The 19,033-nt window shown below is 35.9% G+C and overlaps 1 protein-coding gene and 1 long non-coding RNA gene across 2 annotated transcripts; both read right to left on the minus strand.

Moving 5' to 3' along the window:
• Nucleotides 1-61: 61 nt before the first annotated feature.
• Nucleotides 62-2,126, minus strand: LOC148293150 (uncharacterized). The gene is made up of 4 exons (XM_088244450.1): nucleotides 2,016-2,126; nucleotides 1,336-1,435; nucleotides 649-1,249; nucleotides 62-557 (listed from the first exon to the last, which is right to left on the minus strand). The coding sequence occupies exons 3-4, from the start codon at nucleotides 1,051-1,053 to the stop codon at nucleotides 348-350; spliced, it is 615 nt and encodes a 204-aa protein (XP_088100576.1). The 5' UTR covers nucleotides 1,054-1,249; nucleotides 1,336-1,435; nucleotides 2,016-2,126; the 3' UTR covers nucleotides 62-347.
• A 3,693-nt stretch (nucleotides 2,127-5,819) lies between these two features.
• On the minus strand, nucleotides 5,820-7,097 carry LOC148293151 (uncharacterized). The gene is made up of 3 exons (XR_015825617.1): nucleotides 7,024-7,097; nucleotides 6,306-6,381; nucleotides 5,820-5,891 (listed from the first exon to the last, which is right to left on the minus strand). It is a non-coding gene; the product is annotated as an uncharacterized LOC148293151 (long non-coding RNA).
• Between the last annotated feature and the right edge of the window lie 11,936 nt (nucleotides 7,098-19,033).

A 19,033-nucleotide genomic window follows, 5' to 3' on the forward strand; every position in this document is an offset into this window, starting at 1 on the left:
GCTTCACCATTCTCTGCCTTTTGCTTTATATATATAGGTAGATACATTAACTGTATGTGAGTTAAACAAAAGAGTCAAAACATTCATACTCTACAGTACATTACAATGGAGTTTTGGAACAAGCAGTTCTGTACATTCAAATTCTCAATTAACAAAAAGGCCAAAAGAAACAAAGTGACACTACAAACAGAGTTCTACACAATTAACATAAACCAAACCCTCTAAAAGGACTTACTATATCAATTTCAAGTTGATGGATGGATGGAACAACCAAAATTTACAAAACATTCATTGATTCTCCTTGAACTTCATATGTTGATAAAGCAGAGTCTGGAAATTCAAAGGAATCAGTGATTTGGAGACATCAACTTGAAATCACAGTCCTCTGAAATCCAAGGGAAATCAGTATAGTCAATTGGTGGATAGTCAAGCTTGTCAGAGAGCTCATCAAAATCCTCATATGGAGTGTAGTATTTTGGTGATTCAAATACAGGAGGTGGAGAGTCAAGTTTTTCAGACATCTCTTCCAAATTCTTGCACCTCAAGGGACTCTCCAGCTGAAAACAAAGACGAAAAAACCGCATTGTTAGGAAATCCAAACCGACAAAATAACTTCAGAAAAGGAAGAAAAAGGAAATGCAGACTTGCCTTAAGTTCACTGAAATTCATCAGAAGTTGATCCAAGTCCACGGCCTTGTTCTGTGCTTTGATGCATTCTTGATGATTGTGTAAGAACCCTTCCTCTGCAATAGCACTAGGACAAAGGGGTTCTTCTGCCATAACCTTTAGCTTCATGCTGTGGTTCTTCTGCAGATTTGGTTTCACTGAGTTTGAAATGTGAGATAGCGTATTCCTGCTACGGGTCTGCACTTTCTCTGAGGCTTTAAAAACACCTTTCCTAGTGCTTGCATCATGAACGATTTTAGGAAGGCTGGCCACTTCCTCAACGACAGGAAAATTCTTGGAAGGCTGCTTTTTTGATGCCTGGGAGAGAACAGGCTTCCCCGAATTCGATATGTCACCAAGCGGTTTCCTTCCACCAAGCCCTCTCATTTGTGTTTTTAAAACATCTCCATTTCCCACAATAGAAGCTCCTGTGGCAGAATTCTTGGAATGCTGATTTTTCGATACCTGATTGAGTGCAGGCTTCCCGGAATTGGATAAATCACCGAGCGGTTTCCTTCCACCAAGGCTCCCTTTCCTTTGTGTTTTAATTTAACTGTATCACCCTTTCCCACAACAGAAGCACCTGTGATACATGTTATAAGGGTTACACTAAAATAGCCCAACAAGAATTTTAGGCAAAAGAAAATAATTGGTAGGCTTGAGAAGTACCATTAGATTGAACATTAAGATGCTGATCGTGAATCACACGACCAACTTGTGATGCCATTGTTGTTTTCTGTACCCACTTTTCGATTTAATTTTCTTCTAACTGCAGAAACAAATGAAAATAAAAACACTTAGAACAATCCTTCACATCACAAACTTCCATACAAGATGTGGCCTCAGATAAAGAAATATATATCCAGAATTCTGAAACTAATTGAACACTTAAACTGAAGTGAAAGAAATACTATCCAGAATCCAAGATCTTATAAAACTACGAACCTCAAATGGCAATGGGAAAAAAATACACCAAATTCTTATTTATTTGCATCACTAATATGTATCCCTCATCACCATTCACCATCATTTTCAATCATTTCTAATGGGTACCATCTGAATCTTAAATTCAAATTCTTGTTTTCACTGTACAAATATTTGAATAAAACAAGAACACCAAATCCAAATCCAAATCCCAGAAAAGTTCTGTAACACCGAGTCTATTGAAAATTATAACTCCTTTTTTTCTTGAAACCGAAACAATTAGAAGGTTAAGAACCACAATTCAAATTACAATTCAAAAAAAATTCCCAAGAATTGTAATTTCCCAAATTACAATTCAAACCTAAACCCTAATAAACGAATTAGATTAAATCATACAGATTTCTTAAAAATGTGGGAAAACTCACCGAAAGTGTTTCAAGTAAGCAATCGATATCTTGCGACTTTGGAATACAACGCGAATTCTCTAAAACTGGTCAGATGCTGCAAAGTTGGTTCTTTGTCCGGCTCAGTTCAAAATAAAGGGAAATTGGCGGCTTTAACCCTGGCTCACCTAATTTATTCACTAATATCCTTATTTTGAAACTCAATCACTAATGCCCCTTATAAAAACTCCCTATTGACAGCCTATTGCCCATCCTTCACTTAGTTTTTTTTTTTCTCAGTCGTTGCTCTTCCTCTTCCTCTTCTTCCTTCTCCCAAACCTCACAAAATCCACATCCTCCATAGAATCTCCCTAACTCTATCTCCTCTTAGTTATATCTTAGTTATATTCAGCTCCACCATAGAATCTCCCTTCCCCTCCTCTCTTCTCTCTCTCTCTCTCTCTCTCTCTCTCTCTCTCTCTCTCTCTCTCTCTCGTTCGCACCCACATCAGCGACAGTCACTGTTACCTCCTCAGAAACCCTAACCCAAATCGGCGACGACCACCTTTCCACCTTCATCTCTCACTCTCTCTCAACCTCCATGCCTAGAGATGGCGTCTCAGGTAACCAGCTTGGCTTTTCTCCTGCACATTTGGGTTTTCTTCTCCTTGTTTCAATTTCATATATGGGTTTGGGTTTTTGGTGCTTGATGTGAGTTCAAGTCCCTCCAAGGCAAATTTGGGTGAGATTGTACAGAAATTTGTTGAAACATAATTATGGGTTTAATTTAAAATTTTACTCTCTCTATATTTTCAGCTTGTGTAGAGAATGTTATTTCAGTGGGATTATACAAGAACTTTTTGAACCAAAATTTTGGGATTGTGCAACAAATATTTTTCAGTTTGTCTTTAGGAATATTATGCTTGAAGCTTGTCCAATCTACAATGATTTTGAAGATTTTCTTTTGCTTATTGAATTGGATTACTGAGTTTGGTTTTTATTCTGACAAAAAACAATTGAAAAAACATAGTTATTTGGTTCAATGATCTGAATTTGTTTGTTCTGTTTTGGGATGTGATTTTTAAATGAACTATATAAATTGATTATGTCTGGAGGTGGAGGATATCTCCAAAAGTGACTGGAGTTTGTAAGTTTTATGAGAATGCCAATATTTTAACATAAGTTTAATATTGTAAAGTTGGCATATGTTGGATCTTGGTTTTCTCTATTTTTCGTAATTCAATCTTGGACTTGATTTTCTGTATCAAACTATGACTTACTGGCATGGGTGTTTTGAGGATTGTGGTGCATTTTGAAGTCCATTGGCCGGCTAATAGGGCTAGGAGGTTATGCATATATGATGTATAGAATTTAGTTCATGATTTGGTGGTCTAACAACTACATCTTTGTGCTGAAAGCCTTTATTCACCATGGGACCCAGTCATTCAGTTATTTTCTTTATTATATTTCATTTGTGTAAATAGTTAAGCCACATATCCACTACGAAAGGTTTCTTATCTTTCTTTTTCATTAGATGGTTGGTTTCTAGAGGATAACAGAGTGACAATGCCAACCTTTATATTTTTTATTTGTTTTACAAATAGTATCGATGGTTTGCATTTAGGATTTTTACAAATTATAGCATTCGGGAATAAGTGAGGATTTCTTTGGATAACTGATAAATAGTAACTTGGAAACATCTCGACTTCAAACATTTTGGGTATTTTATGAACTTTAGATAGTTCTGTTTCATTAATTTATTGAAATCAATATGTTTAAGTTGGCCAGGAAGTTGTTTCGTATGAGATATAAGTATCAATCTTCTTTCTTGGGCTGTTTGTTGCAGGTTCTTTGCTCTCAAGTATGCTGCAGATGCTGCCTGCACTGTTCTACAGGTAGATCAGGTAACTAGTTACTACGTATTTGTCAATGGTTTTCCTAATTTTGAAGTACCCTAATTTGGTATGAACTACATCTATGAATCCCTGATTGCATCTTTGAGGCCAAAGCAAAAAAAATGCTAAACTACATACAGTTTAAAAATATAAAAAAAGTCGAGGCTTTATGAATTAGTTGACTATTCTTTTTATTTATTTTATTTTATACTTTTATACTTTTTGTGAAGTCTTTTTTTTTTTTTTCAAAGTTCCCCTAACTTGGCACAGATGCATGTATGCACGTGTGTACTCAGAACACAAACTCCTTTATAACTCAAAAGAACGGTCGCAAATGTTAGTTTTTAACTTGGAAAAATAAAATAAAAATGAAAGCTACTTTTGGGAAATGTTGAACTTTATAATGAATATGGCTTCAGTGCAGAAGGCTTGATAGTAAATAGAAAATCTATATGCTGGGGGGTTTCTGGCTAGCTAAAAATGTGTGAGAAATGATAAATCTATCTGATTGCAGCCTATTTAATGTTTAATACCTTCGTTAAAAAAAAGGTTGTTGACAGTGCTTTGACTATCTTGCAGATTATAATGGCAAAACCAGCAGGTGGCCCTAGTAAGAGAGATCAGCCTGCAGGGATGGATGAGAACTAATTTTGTGTGTATGAAAATTGACTATCTTTGCTTGTATTGCTCTATGTTAGGGATCTTTTGTTCCATTTTAGTAACAATTTTGTTTAGGAGAAAAAGAAACATATTGCAGTTCATGCTTTGTAAATGCCACTCTTCTGTTACGATGGACACGTGGTATGCCCTTGTTGGGTAGGTTTGGATTGAAACCATGGTCGAGTTCTTGAGCCATGTTTGGTGAGAAGCTTGAATGGATTTTCTTTTCTGTTGTATTTGGCCCTTCTCTTTTCAAGCATGCCAAAAATCATCATGGTTTTGTAATATGTGGTTTGTGCCCAATTAATTTACCGTGGATCTTGCATTTTTGTACCCAATATTTGATAGCTGCCTTCTTTTGAACGAAGATTCATTGAGGGAGAGAATTACTTTCCTTTTGAATATGAATCGATGTGCAACTCCAACTATCATTTTAAAGGTCAACATCAATTCATGCTAATATAAGGATGGATAACAATTGTCGTGTCCGTGAGATTTGAATTCAGGATTACTTTCAACGAAGTTGAGACTGTTATTAGACCAAATGGCCATTGACATACGATATAATAGCAATATTAGGCCAATATACGTACACTATAGAGGCAATATTAGAGCAATATAACCACAATACGATAGCAATAGTATTACAATATACATCCAATAGGGTGGCAATATGCATACACTATCTGTACAATACAAAGGCAATATTAAGACAATAGCCTCATATTGCCTTAGTATTGCTACTATATAGCCTCCTATTGCGTTCTTATTTTCACCGTATTAATTGGTTTTTGCTATTTTTTGCATTAATTGGTTTGAGAGTCCTCCTATTTGCACAATACATAGGCAATACAAGCCATATATAGGGGCAATACCTACGCAATATAAGCCATATACATGGGCAACAAGCCATAAGAGTTTATATTAATTTTTCCTTAAAGAATGACACAAGCTATAAATTGGCAATAAACATACAATACAATGACAATAAAAGGCAATAAATGGTTATACACAAACAATAAACAAGCAATATATAGACAATATACACGTAATATACACTGAATGTATATAACGTGTTTTCTCAAAAAAGGATGTGACGTCCTTGATGAAATCACATTGTTATACCCATAATTTCCCAATTTCCCTACTATGGAAGCAATGTTATCTCATTACATCTTAAGATATACATAAGAAAGTGGCAAAAAGCAAAAAATTTACATCTCCTCTTGGTCAGGAATTTTAACACAATTTATATCTATCATTAAAATTCCAGGACATTTCCTCTTAGACCCGAATTTAAGCTAAAAGTTAGCAATTTCCTCCCCAAAAGAACACCGCCACTTGAAACAAGACAATCTTCCATCTGTATAAAATGGATTAAAAATGCAAATTAGAAGTAAATTATTCAATCATAATGGAAACAAAAACATAATATTCAATCACAATTGAAACCATTATCAAAATTCATATAGATTGTTGGCTTTTCTAAATGACCCAATTCTTCATATGGCAAGCTTTCACAAGACAGTACCATTGCAAAATTAAAGTTCACATTCATGCACACAATTTTATACTACTCAATTGCAATATTAAAGTAATTATAAACATGGGTGAAGTGAATGTGTGTCCTCGCAGGCGAATAAAAATACAAATCAGGAAATCAGGAAATCATCAATAGTGCATTTGGCATTGTTCAAACAATTAAAGAAGCACAGTCTCAGAGAAGAAGAAGAGCAAGACAATGGAACTAGATAAATGCACAGAGTTGTCAACAAACCTTCAAGTTTTCCAAGAACCCTTTTCACGGCACCAACACAACCTTGGCATGATACCAACCTTGAGGATTGTATAGACTGCACCAAAAACAGATCTAGGATTGAATTACGAAAAAAGAGAAAACAAAGATCCAACATACGCCAACTTTACACTATCAAAAGTATGTTAAAATATTGGCATTCTCATAAAACTTACAAACTCTCCAATCACTTTCAAAAGAAGTAAAGGATGAGAATCTTGCATTTGTTGGTGGTGCTACTGGTTTCAAATTATGATGTTGGTTTCCTACAGTTAAAACCCACATTACTGTTATTTCAGAGAGCATCTATGAGTTTTATATGTATTCTTACAGGTTGCTCAGAAAAGCTAGAAGTCCTAATTTGATATATCACCTAAGCGATTTCACAGACAAATCACAATCACAAAAGAGTGAATACACCACTTTTAAGGAGGTCTGCATGTCCAAGTTTCAATCACAAAACAGTGTATGCATGATTTCAGAGACAAATCTTAAGTACAAAACAATGTATCCAAGTCCAAGAGCTTGACAACCACAAGAAATAGTTGGTAAATTTCATTCAATCACAGAAACAGCAAACAAACCACAACAAAACCCATTATTGTCTCATTCAAAATAGTAAAAGTAATCACCCAATAATCTCAATCAATAACAGAAACCCAAAAAAAAAAAAAAAAACAAAACCAATATTAGAACTCACCACAGTGAAGATCGAAGATGAAGGTGTCGTGGCTTTGTGGTGGAAGTCGACGACGGAGGTGGAGAGTCACGATTGTGGCTTTGTTATGGAGGCCAACGACGGAGGTGGTGAGTCACGCCTTGGCTAGGGTTCGATTCCAAATTTGGGGTTCAACCTTGAGGTTCAAATTAGCTCCTAATTTGAAGATATAACTAAGAGGAGATTGAGTTAAGCGAGATTCTGTAGTGGAGGTGGATTCCTGTGAGGTTTGGCAGAAGGAAGAAGAGGATGAGGAAGAGACTAGATAGAAGAGGAAGAAGAAGACCAACGACTGAGAACAAAAAAAACCTAAGTGAAGGATGGGCAATAAGTTGTCAATAGGGAGTTTTTATAGAGGATATTTGTGATTAGATTTCAAAATAGGGATAATATTGAATAAATTAGCTGCGCCGGGGGCAAAGCCGCCAATTTCCCCAAAATAAATGATAGATGATGAATGGGGTTTCAACGGTTACTTTATATGACTTTACACTACGCTCCTTTTTTAAAACACGTAATTACCAAAATGGCATTTTATCTTTATTTTTCACATCTGAACTTGTTTTAAAAATAAATAAATAGTTCAGACTTAAAAAAAGGTCATATTACGCGACTCATGATTTATTCACCCATTGATTCATCGAAAGATTTTATGATTAAATTGATATAAAAAGACATTGATAAGCAAATGTGGGTTAGGGTAGTGGCCCGTCATCTTGCACGCAAGTTTAAATTCCTTTACATATATAGGACTTGTTTGGTACGTTGGATTGTACTTACTAATTTATGTCAAATAATATTAATTTGCTTCAAATAGTATTGACTGTTTATCCATAATATTATAAAGTGTTTGGTGTTGTTCCGGATAAATAGTCTGACCAAGTTATACATATGATAAGATTTTATTTTTTATTTTGTTTTTGCCAAAATCTATAAGACAAGATTACATCAACCAACTCATTCTCATAATTGTGGAACTTGGGATGTTTATTGATGGGGAAAAAAAAACATTTTGGTATATTAAAAAAAAAAGGCTTTTTATCACAAATGGTCCTTGACGTTTACGAAATTATCACGAATGGTCCTTGAGGTTTTTTTGTGACACTAATAGTCCTTAACGTTTGGACTTTTTATCACAAATGGTCCCTGCCGTAAAAAATTATGTTAAGTGTATGATGTGGAAGATAAGTGGAGCCCACATGTCCAATCACATCATGACATGTGGATTAAATAAATAAATAAATATTTTTTTGATGAAAATCCATTAAAAAACCATTTAGCCTCTCTCTCTCTCTCTCTCTCTCTCTCTCTCTCTCTCTCTCTCTCTCTCTCTCTATGTGGGTCGCCGAGAGAATAAGAAACTGTTCTTGGAGCTTGTCATGTGCTTCTTCTAGATGTCTGAACTGCTCCTTCCTCCATTTTAGCTAATCTTGAACCTTCTGATTGTCCTCCTCTAGTTTGAGTATCACATCATCTCTTCTCTATATGCACGGTTTGTTTTCTCCTGATCCATTTTCTTCTCATTTGCTTCAATTTCTCTACAATTCATCCCAGGCTTTTCTTGGTCTTTGTCTATTTGAAGAGGATGATGAACTTAAGCTTGAACTTGGTCTTCGGGATTGAAAAACTTGAAGAGTAGAGAGAGAGAGAGAGAGAGAGAGAGAGAGAGAGAGAGAGAGAGGCTAAATGGTTTTTTTAATGGATTTTCATCAAAAAAATATTTATTTATTTATTTAATCCAAATGTCACAATGTGATTGGACATGTGGGCTCTACTTATCTTCCACATTATACACTTAACAGAATTTTTGACGGCAGGGACCATTTGTGATAAAAAGTCCAAACGTTAAGGACTATTAGTGTCACAAAAAAACCTCAAGGACCATTCGTGATAATTTCATAAACGTCAAGGACCATTTGTGATAAAAAGCCAAAAAAAAAATATTTTCTGATGGTTTTTGTGTTGACATCGTCCTTTTGCCATCTTCCTGTAAACTCAAATGCAATATAGAAATGGCCAGTTGAGATTTTACCAGATAGAGTCAAATCCTGGTTGAATTGCTCTAACATCTACAGCAACCCAACCCAACAAACAAGTCATATATTAATTTGCATATAAATACCACTCCTCCCCTAAAAAATGAAGAAAGTATAAAACTTTAAGGGAAATAGCTCAAAATGCCACCTATTTTATAATTTTTTTTGAAAATACCACTCCTCCCCTAAAATTTTAAAACTATCACCTATAAATACATTTTTATTGCTCACTGATTGCACACATATCACTGTTGCTGAAATTTTGTTTTCTCTCTATCGCGCCTCTCACTTTCTCTATCGCCCCTCTCACTCTCTCTGTCGCTCAGCTCTCTCTGTCTCTGTTGCTCAGGTCTCAGCTCTCTTGGCTCCGTCTCTCTCTGTCGCTCACTCTCACTCTCTCTTCGCTCTGTCTCTCTGTCGCTCAACTCTCACTCTGTCTTCGCTCATCTCTCACTCTGTCTTCGGTCTTTCTCAGTCTCTCTTGCACAGCTCTCTCTCTCGTGCAGCTGTCTCTCTCTCTTTCTCTCTCTCTCTCTCTCTCTCTCTCTCTCTCTGACGCAGTGGTCTTCCTCCCTCAGCGGTGTTTGTTCATCGAAGCTTAACTCCACCGTTCACATCCAAAATGTACTGCTCATCGTCATTTTCTTTGGGTTTAGGGGTTTCTTTGAAGTTGGTTTAGGGTGTATGGTTTTTATGAAATTGGTTTAGGGGTTTATATGAAATTGATATAGGGGTTCGTTCGAAATTGGTTTAGGGTTGAGGGGTTTCTCTCAAATTGGTTTAGGAGTTTCTCTTAAATTGGTTTAGGGTTTATGGGTTTCTATGAAATTGGTTTAGGGGTTTCTCTGACATTGGTTTAGTGTTAAGCTCATAATTTCATACATATACATGCCCTATTTACTTACTTCTTTTGCTTAGTTTCCTATAATTCTAAGTTATTTGCCTCCCTTTGTGTGTTTTGTAGGCAAATAGAGCAAGAGAGCATAATTCATGCAATTCAAGCATGTTAAGGCCTAATTTGGATGAATAGATGAAGAGCTTAAAGACAAACTCATTTTGGCTACAACCCCCTGCCAGTCCAGTTCCGTAGGTCATATTGCAAGCTTTGTTTCAACAACCTACATAGCTCGAATGAGGCCACATTCTTCATGAAAGTTGTTCCAATTGGTGTGTACTATAACATATCCACAATTCAGCCCCATTGGATAAATCTGGAGTCCGTTACCTAGCAAACACAGAACCATGCTCAGGATGGATCTTATCAGCGCGCAAAATGAGTTAGCAAGTTGTTTTGGCCTTAACTTCTTCCTCCGACCTTGGATTGGCCCAAATAACATATGGCTGGAAAGAAGACATTCTGAACTTCAATTTAGAGTGCTTAAAGTCCTAATTTGATTAAGATAAGCCCAAGTTGTAAGCCCTTGAAGTTGCTGGTCATGCTGACCTCAGCATGTGCTGGTTGGATGCTTGGTCATAGTGAGCTAGGTATGAGCTATCATTTCTGGTTGGAAGCTTGGTCATGGTGACATGAAGATGAGCTAGGGCTGCTGGTGGGATCTATTGGTGAAGTGCATCAACCAATTTAGATTTTCTAATACAAGTGCATCAACCATTTCAGATTTTATAAAACAAGTGTTGTATGTATTAGCCATATTGAATTCAGATGTTCACTTCCCCTAGGCCTATAAATAGGGAAGTTCTCTAAGCTTGTAAACACACCCCAAGGGGGGGAGCTCTCAAACACTTCTCTAGAGCTCCCTTCCCTTCTCTCCCTCAAATTCTCTTAATTTTGCTTTCTAGTTCTCAATTCTAGCTTTCCTTTTGCTTCTTAGTTGTAATTTATTTTTCTTTGTTATGTAAATTCTTTTCTTAAGTTTTCAAGTTGAATTAGTTTCCAAGTTTCAATTATGGTTTTTGTTCTTATTCATTATGCTTATAAGTTAATATGCTAGTTTGAATGATTGATCACCATTTAGGCTTGCATGTTAGCTATCTTGGTTTGAATTAAGAGTATACACCATGCTTTAATTCGAATTGAACTATGAATAGGAAGAGTATGTATGGACATTCGACAACAGGGATTAGATACATGCTTGGTTGTTTAAATTGTTCTTCTATGCTTAATGGGTTCCTAATGCTTAATTTTAGGTTAGACAACAAATGATCAAATTAGGGAATTAGGAACACAAGGTTATGACCACACACCATGGCTTAATCATACTTTAGCTAGAACCAATCCATTAATCTAATTGAACTTGGGAACTTATTTGCTTGAGTTACTTATTTCTTTCTTCCTTGTTTTATGTTCTTTGTTTTCATTTCTGTTTTGTGTAGGGAAACTAAATTGGATCATTCAATCACCAATCCCTGTGGAATCGACCTCGCACTTACATACGCTAAACTACCAACGGTTCGTGCACTTGCGAGTATCACAAGTTGAGGATGCAGCTTAATCCATTTTGGTGCAGCTGAAATCTACACAACAAGTTTTTGGCGCCGTTGCCGGGGATCGGTAACATTGTTTGATTCTATTTGGCTTTCCTACTTTATTTTTTTTCTTAACTGGACAATTTCAAGTTTGAAAGTTAATGACGTTAATGGACAAGTTGTGTTTGTAGTCCAACAGAAAAGGACAATTGCCCAACAAGCAAGAGAACTGGGTTTAAGTCCCAGCTTACACAACCCATTGGTGCTTGTTGCTTTGAAGCATGGAATTGGACTTGTGTTGATTTTTCCCTTTCATTTTTAGTTTTTTTATATATTTCGTAATCCTTTAATTCCGTTTCAAGTTTTTGTATGTGTTTGTTTTAGCAATGTAAACAGCTTAATAAAAATGGAGAGAGATGGCAACCTCAATCATAAGAATGGGAAGTGTGGAGCAATGGGAGAAGTCGCGACCTCCAAATGCATCACGCTCGACCTAATCGCTTCAAGGGGGAGCATTTCAATCCTTTCTCTTTACTTGTTATTATTTTAAATTTCTGTTTCTTTTTTTTATAAAAATTTTAAAAAAAATAAAAAATTTAAAAATTTAAAAAGATTTTTCATATGAGCTGACTTATGGTAACTCCAGTGAGCACTTCCGTCAATACAGTGTCTAGGAGTTCTTTAGGCGACACCTTCGGTGTCTAAGAAGTTTGGGTTTTAAGCGGGACCATTGTGACCCCTCCAACCTTCCCGGATCCCCTGGCTGTGTTTTCTGAGGCCCTTAACTGGTCATCCGTGAGTTGCTTATATATTCATTTTTTTTTTCTTTCTAAACCTTCTTCTTAACTTTTCCCCTTATCATTTACATGTTCTCAATCATCTTTACTTTGCTTTAACATTGAGGACAATGCTTCATTTAAGTTTGGGGGTGCTGGAAAGTTTTTTTTTTAGCTTATGTTTCTTTTCTTTGAGTCATTTTCAGTTTTCCTTCCCACACCAATGATAAATCTTGAGTCTAACTTCTAATATGGCTCTTAGGAATTTGATAAGCATTGTGTTAGGTCTGAATCTTATTCTTTTGCTAGCTAAGTCTCACATAATTATGCTTGAGCTTTTTATGCACTTTAGCCATGATTATACAACTCTTGCATGTCTTACCCAATTGTATGCATTTTTGCTTGTGTGATTCACTGGAATGTTAAGTTATAACTAAGATATGATTTAGGCCATCTTTGTTAAGCCTCTTTCTTTTTCCTCCATCAACCCATACAATACATATTCCATTGTAAACCCTTTTGTGCCCAAACACTTAGCAATTTCTTTCTATCACCTTATCATCCATTAAACATCCTACCATCTAGGGGACATGTAGAGTATGATTGTATTTCAGATTGTAATGTATTCAAGGCAATAAATGAGCTATTAAAAAAAAAAAATCAAAGAAAAAGAGAAAAGAAGTGTGGCCAATGTAGTCACGACCCTAGGGTGATATAAGGAGAAATCAAGGTGATCTAGGGTAAAGAGCCGCAAAATTGGGCCAAATATTATACAAAGTGTGTAAATGTCAAAATCAAATTGTGAAGTGATTCAATTGCAAAATTTGGAGTTGTGAGCTATTCAATTTATGTGCCTTACATTTCAAATGTCAATGATCTTGTTTATATGACATGCTCTACTTTGTTCCTTAGACTTTGTGTTTCAATATCCATTCCTTTTCTAACCATTACATTACATCCATGAGTAAAGTCCTATTGATTTTGGTTTAGCTTGGCAAACTTGTGTTCATTCTTGCAGGAATTCATATCGTTGTTTGAGAAGCATGAGTTGTATTTTCATGGCTATTTCACACACACACCTTGAGCATGATTTTTGTGAGATTGTGGTAGCACTTGAATAATGTTTAGAACTTCCTTAGTGCTTGTTTTGTTCCTTGTTGAGCCATGTCTACGAAGTTAAAATTTCTGTCTGGTTGGAAGGTTAACGTTTTTTGTATTTTGTTTTGTTTTGTTTTGCTTAAGGACTAACAAATCTATTAAGTTTTCTAACCATTTTGTTTTGTAGAGTTAGAAAAACGTTTGTGGGTATCGTATCTGTTAAACCCTCAGGAGACACAACTCCTCCTACTAGGGATGCCTAGAGGTTTAAAGGCTTGTTGCATACGCTCAATGCAATCGAGTTACCTACGAAAGTGGTCTAGTTAACTTCTTGTTTTGTTTTTATTTTTTTGTTTTTCTTTTTATTTTTCTTTTTTTCTTTTGTTTTGCTCGAGGACTAGCAAAATCTAAGTTTGGGGGTGTGTTAAGCTCATAATTTCATACATATACATGCCCTATTTACTTACTTCTTTTGCTTAGTTTCCTATAATTCTAAGTTATTTGCCTCCCTTTGTGTGTTTTGTAGGCAAATAGAGCAAGAGAGCATAATTCATGCAATTCAAGCATGTTAAGGCCTAATTTGGATGAATAGATGAAGAGCTTAAAGACAAACTCATTTTGGCTACAACCCCCTGCCAGTCCAGTTCCGTAGGTCATATTGCAAGCTTTGTTTCAACAACCTACATAGCTCGAATGAGGCCACATTCTTCATGAAAGTTGTTCCAATTGGTGTGTACTATAACATATCCACAATTCAGCCCCATTGGATAAATCTGGAGTCCGTTACCTAGCAAACACCGAACCATATTCAGGATGGATCTTATCAGCGCGCAAAATGGGTTAGCAATTTGTTTTGGCCTTAACTTCTTCCTCCGACCTTGGATTGGCCCAAATAACATATGGCTGGAAAGAAGACATTCTGAACTTCAATTTAGAGTGCTTAAAGTCCTAAGTTGATTAAGATAAGCCCAAGTTGTAAGCCCTTGAAGTTGCTGGTCATGCTGACCTCAGCATGTGCTGGTTGGATGCTTGGTCATAGTGAGCTAGGTATGAGCTATCATTTCTGGTTGGAAGCTTGGTCATGGTGACATGAAGATGAGCTAGGGCTGCTGGTGGGATCTATTGGTGAAGTGCATCAACCAATTTAGATTTTCTAATACAAGTGCATCAACCATTTCAGATTTTATAAAACAAGTGTTGTATGTATTAGCCATATTGAATTCAGATGTTCACTTCCCCTAGGCCTATAAATAGGGAAGTTCTCTAAGCTTGTAAACACACCCCAAGGGGGGGAGCTCTCAAACACTTCTCTAGAGCTCCCTTCCCTTCTCTCCCTCAAATTCTCTTAATTTTGCTTTCTAGTTCTCAATTCTAGCTTTCCTTTTGCTTCTTAGTTGTAATTTATTTTTCTTTGTTATGTAAATTCTTTTCTTAAGTTTTCAAGTTGAATTAGTTTCCAAGTTTCAATTATGGTTTTTGTTCTTATTCATTATGCTTATAAGTTAATATGCTAGTTTGAATGATTGATCACCATTTAGGCTTGCATGTTAGCTATCTTGGTTTGAATTAAGAGTATACACCATGCTTTAATTCGAATTGAACTATGAATAGGAAGAGTATGTATGGACATTCGACAACAGGGATTAGATACATGCTTGGTTGTTTAAATTGTTCTTCTATGCTTAATGGGTTCCTAATGCTTAATTTTAGGTTAGACAACAAATGATCAAATTAGGGAATTAGGAACACAAGGTTATGACCACACACCATGGCTTAATCATACTTTAGCTAGAACCAATCCATTAATCTAATTGAACTTGGGAACTTATTTGCTTGAGTTACTTATTTCTTTCTTCCTTGTTTTATGTTCTTTGTTTTCATTTCTGTTTTGTGTAGGGAAACTAAATTGGATCATTCAATCACCAATCCCTGTGGAATCGACCTCGCACTTACATACGCTAAACTACCAACGGTTCGTGCACTTGCGAGTATCACAAGTTGAGGATGCAGCTTAATCCATTTTGGTGCAGCTGAAATCTACACAACAAGTTTTTGGCGCCGTTGCCGGGGATCGGTAACATTGTTTGATTCTATTTGGCTTTCCTACTTTATTTTTTTTCTTAACTGGACAATTTCAAGTTTGAAAGTTAATGACGTTAATGGACAAGTTGTGTTTGTAGTCCAACAGAAAAGGACAATTGCCCAACAAGCAAGAGAACTGGGTTTAAGTCCCAGCTTACACAACCCATTGGTGCTTGTTGCTTTGAAGCATGGAATTGGACTTGTGTTGATTTTTCCCTTTCATTTTTAGTTTTTTTTTATATTTCGTAATCCTTTAATTCCGTTTCAAGTTTTTGTATGTGTTTGTTTTAGCAATGTAAACAGCTTAATAAAAATGGAGAGAGATGGCAACCTCAATCATAAGAATGGGAAGTGTGGAGCAATGGGAGAAGTCGCGACCTCCAAATGCATCACGCTCGACCTAATCGCTTCAAGGGGGAGCATTTCAATCCTTTCTCTTTACTTGTTATTATTTTAAATTTCTGTTTCTTTTTTTTATAAAAATTTTAAAAAAAATAAAAAATTTAAAAATTTAAAAAGATTTTTCATATGAGCTGACTTATGGTAACTCCAGTGAGCACTTCCGTCAATACAGTGTCTAGGAGTTCTTTAGGCGACACCTTCGGTGTCTAAGAAGTTTGGGTTTTAAGCGGGACCATTGTGACCCCTCCAACCTTCCCGGATCCCCTGGCTGTGTTTTCTGAGGCCCTTAACTGGTCATCCGTGAGTTGCTTATATATTCATTTTTTTTTTCTTTCTAAACCTTCTTCTTAACTTTTCCCCTTATCATTTACATGTTCTCAATCATCTTTACTTTGCTTTAACATTGAGGACAATGCTTCATTTAAGTTTGGGGGTGCTGGAAAGTTTTTTTTTTAGCTTATGTTTCTTTTCTTTGAGTCATTTTCAGTTTTCCTTCCCACACCAATGATAAATCTTGAGTCTAACTTCTAATATGGCTCTTAGGAATTTGATAAGCATTGTGTTAGGTCTGAATCTTATTCTTTTGCTAGCTAAGTCTCACATAATTATGCTTGAGCTTTTTATGCACTTTAGCCATGATTATACAACTCTTGCATGTCTTACCCAATTGTATGCATTTTTGCTTGTGTGATTCACTGGAATGTTAAGTTATAACTAAGATATGATTTAGGCCATCTTTGTTAAGCCTCTTTCTTTTTCCTCCATCAACCCATACAATACATATTCCATTGTAAACCCTTTTGTGCCCAAACACTTAGCAATTTCTTTCTATCACCTTATCATCCATTAAACATCCTACCATCTAGGGGACATGTAGAGTATGATTGTATTTCAGATTGTAATGTATTCAAGGCAATAAATGAGCTATTAAAAAAAAAAAATCAAAGAAAAAGAGAAAAGAAGTGTGGCCAATGTAGTCACGACCCTAGGGTGATATAAGGAGAAATCAAGGTGATCTAGGGTAAAGAGCCGCAAAATTGGGCCAAATATTATACAAAGTGTGTAAATGTCAAAATCAAATTGTGAAGTGATTCAATTGCAAAATTTGGAGTTGTGAGCTATTCAATTTATGTGCCTTACATTTCAAATGTCAATGATCTTGTTTATATGACATGCTCTACTTTGTTCCTTAGACTTTGTGTTTCAATATCCATTCCTTTTCTAACCATTACATTACATCCATGAGTAAAGTCCTATTGATTTTGGTTTAGCTTGGCAAACTTGTGTTCATTCTTGCAGGAATTCATATCGTTGTTTGAGAAGCATGAGTTGTATTTTCATGGCTATTTCACACACACACCTTGAGCATGATTTTTGTGAGATTGTGGTAGCACTTGAATAATGTTTAGAACTTCCTTAGTGCTTGTTTTGTTCCTTGTTGAGCCATGTCTACGAAGTTAAAATTTCTGTCTGGTTGGAAGGTTAACGTTTTTTGTATTTTGTTTTGTTTTGTTTTGCTTAAGGACTAACAAATCTATTAAGTTTTCTAACCATTTTGTTTTGTAGAGTTAGAAAAACGTTTGTGGGTATCGTATCTGTTAAACCCTCAGGAGACACAACTCCTCCTACTAGGGATGCCTAGAGGTTTAAAGGCTTGTTGCATACGCTCAATGCAATCGAGTTACCTACGAAAGTGGTCTAGTTAACTTCTTGTTTTGTTTTTATTTTTTTGTTTTTCTTTTTATTTTTCTTTTTTTCTTTTGTTTTGCTCGAGGACTAGCAAAATCTAAGTTTGGGGGTGTGTTAAGCTCATAATTTCATACATATACATGCCCTATTTACTTACTTCTTTTGCTTAGTTTCCTATAATTCTAAGTTATTTGCCTCCCTTTGTGTGTTTTGTAGGCAAATAGAGCAAGAGAGCATAATTCATGCAATTCAAGCATGTTAAGGCCTAATTTGGATGAATAGATGAAGAGCTTAAAGACAAACTCATTTTGGCTACAACCCCCTGCCAGTCCAGTTCCGTAGGTCATATTGAAAGCTTTGTTTCAACAACCTACATAGCTCGAATGAGGCCACATTCTTCATGAAAGTTGTTCCAATTGGTGTGTACTATAACATATCCACAATTCAGCCCCATTGGATAAATCTGGAGTCCGTTACCTAGCAAACACCGAACCATATTCAGGATGGATCTTATCAGCGCGCAAAATGAGTTAGCAATTTGTTTTGGCCTTAACTTCTTCCTCCGACCTTGGATTGGCCCAAATAACATATGGCTGGAAAGAAGACATTCTGAACTTCAATTTAGAGTGCTTAAAGTCCTAATTTGATTAAGATAAGCCCAAGTTGTAAGCCCTTGAAGTTGCTGGTCATGCTGACCTCAGCATGTGCTGGTTGGATGCTTGGTCATAGTGAGCTAGGTATGAGCTATCATTTCTGGTTGGAAGCTTGGTCATGGTGACATGAAGATGAGCTAGGGCTGCTGGTGGGATCTATTGGTGAAGTGCATCAACCAATTTAGATTTTCTAATACAAGTGCATCAACCATTTCAGATTTTATAAAACAAGTGTTGTATGTATTAGCCATATTGAATTCAGATGTTCACTTCCCCTAGGCCTATAAATAGGGAAGTTCTCTAAGCTTGTAAACACACCCCAAGGGGGGGAGCTCTCAAACACTTCTCTAGAGCTCCCTTCCCTTCTCTCCCTCAAATTCTCTTAATTTTGCTTTCTAGTTCTCAATTCTAGCTTTCCTTTTGCTTCTTAGTTGTAATTTATTTTTCTTTGTTATGTAAATTCTTTTCTTAAGTTTTCAAGTTGAATTAGTTTCCAAGTTTCAATTATGGTTTTTGTTCTTATTCATTATGCTTATAAGTTAATATGCTAGTTTGAATGATTGATCACCATTTAGGCTTGCATGTTAGCTATCTTGGTTTGAATTAAGAGTATACACCATGCTTTAATTCGAATTGAACTATGAATAGGAAGAGTATGTATGGACATTCGACAACAGGGATTAGATACATGCTTGGTTGTTTAAATTGTTCTTCTATGCTTAATGGGTTCCTAATGCTTAATTTTAGGTTAGACAACAAATGATCAAATTAGGGAATTAGGAACACAAGGTTATGACCACACACCATGGCTTAATCATACTTTAGCTAG

Source organism: Prunus avium, chromosome 7 (assembly GCF_965620075.1).
Source record: "Prunus avium chromosome 7, drPruAviu1.hap1.1, whole genome shotgun sequence".
Lineage (NCBI taxonomy): Eukaryota > Viridiplantae > Streptophyta > Magnoliopsida > Rosales > Rosaceae > Prunus > Prunus avium.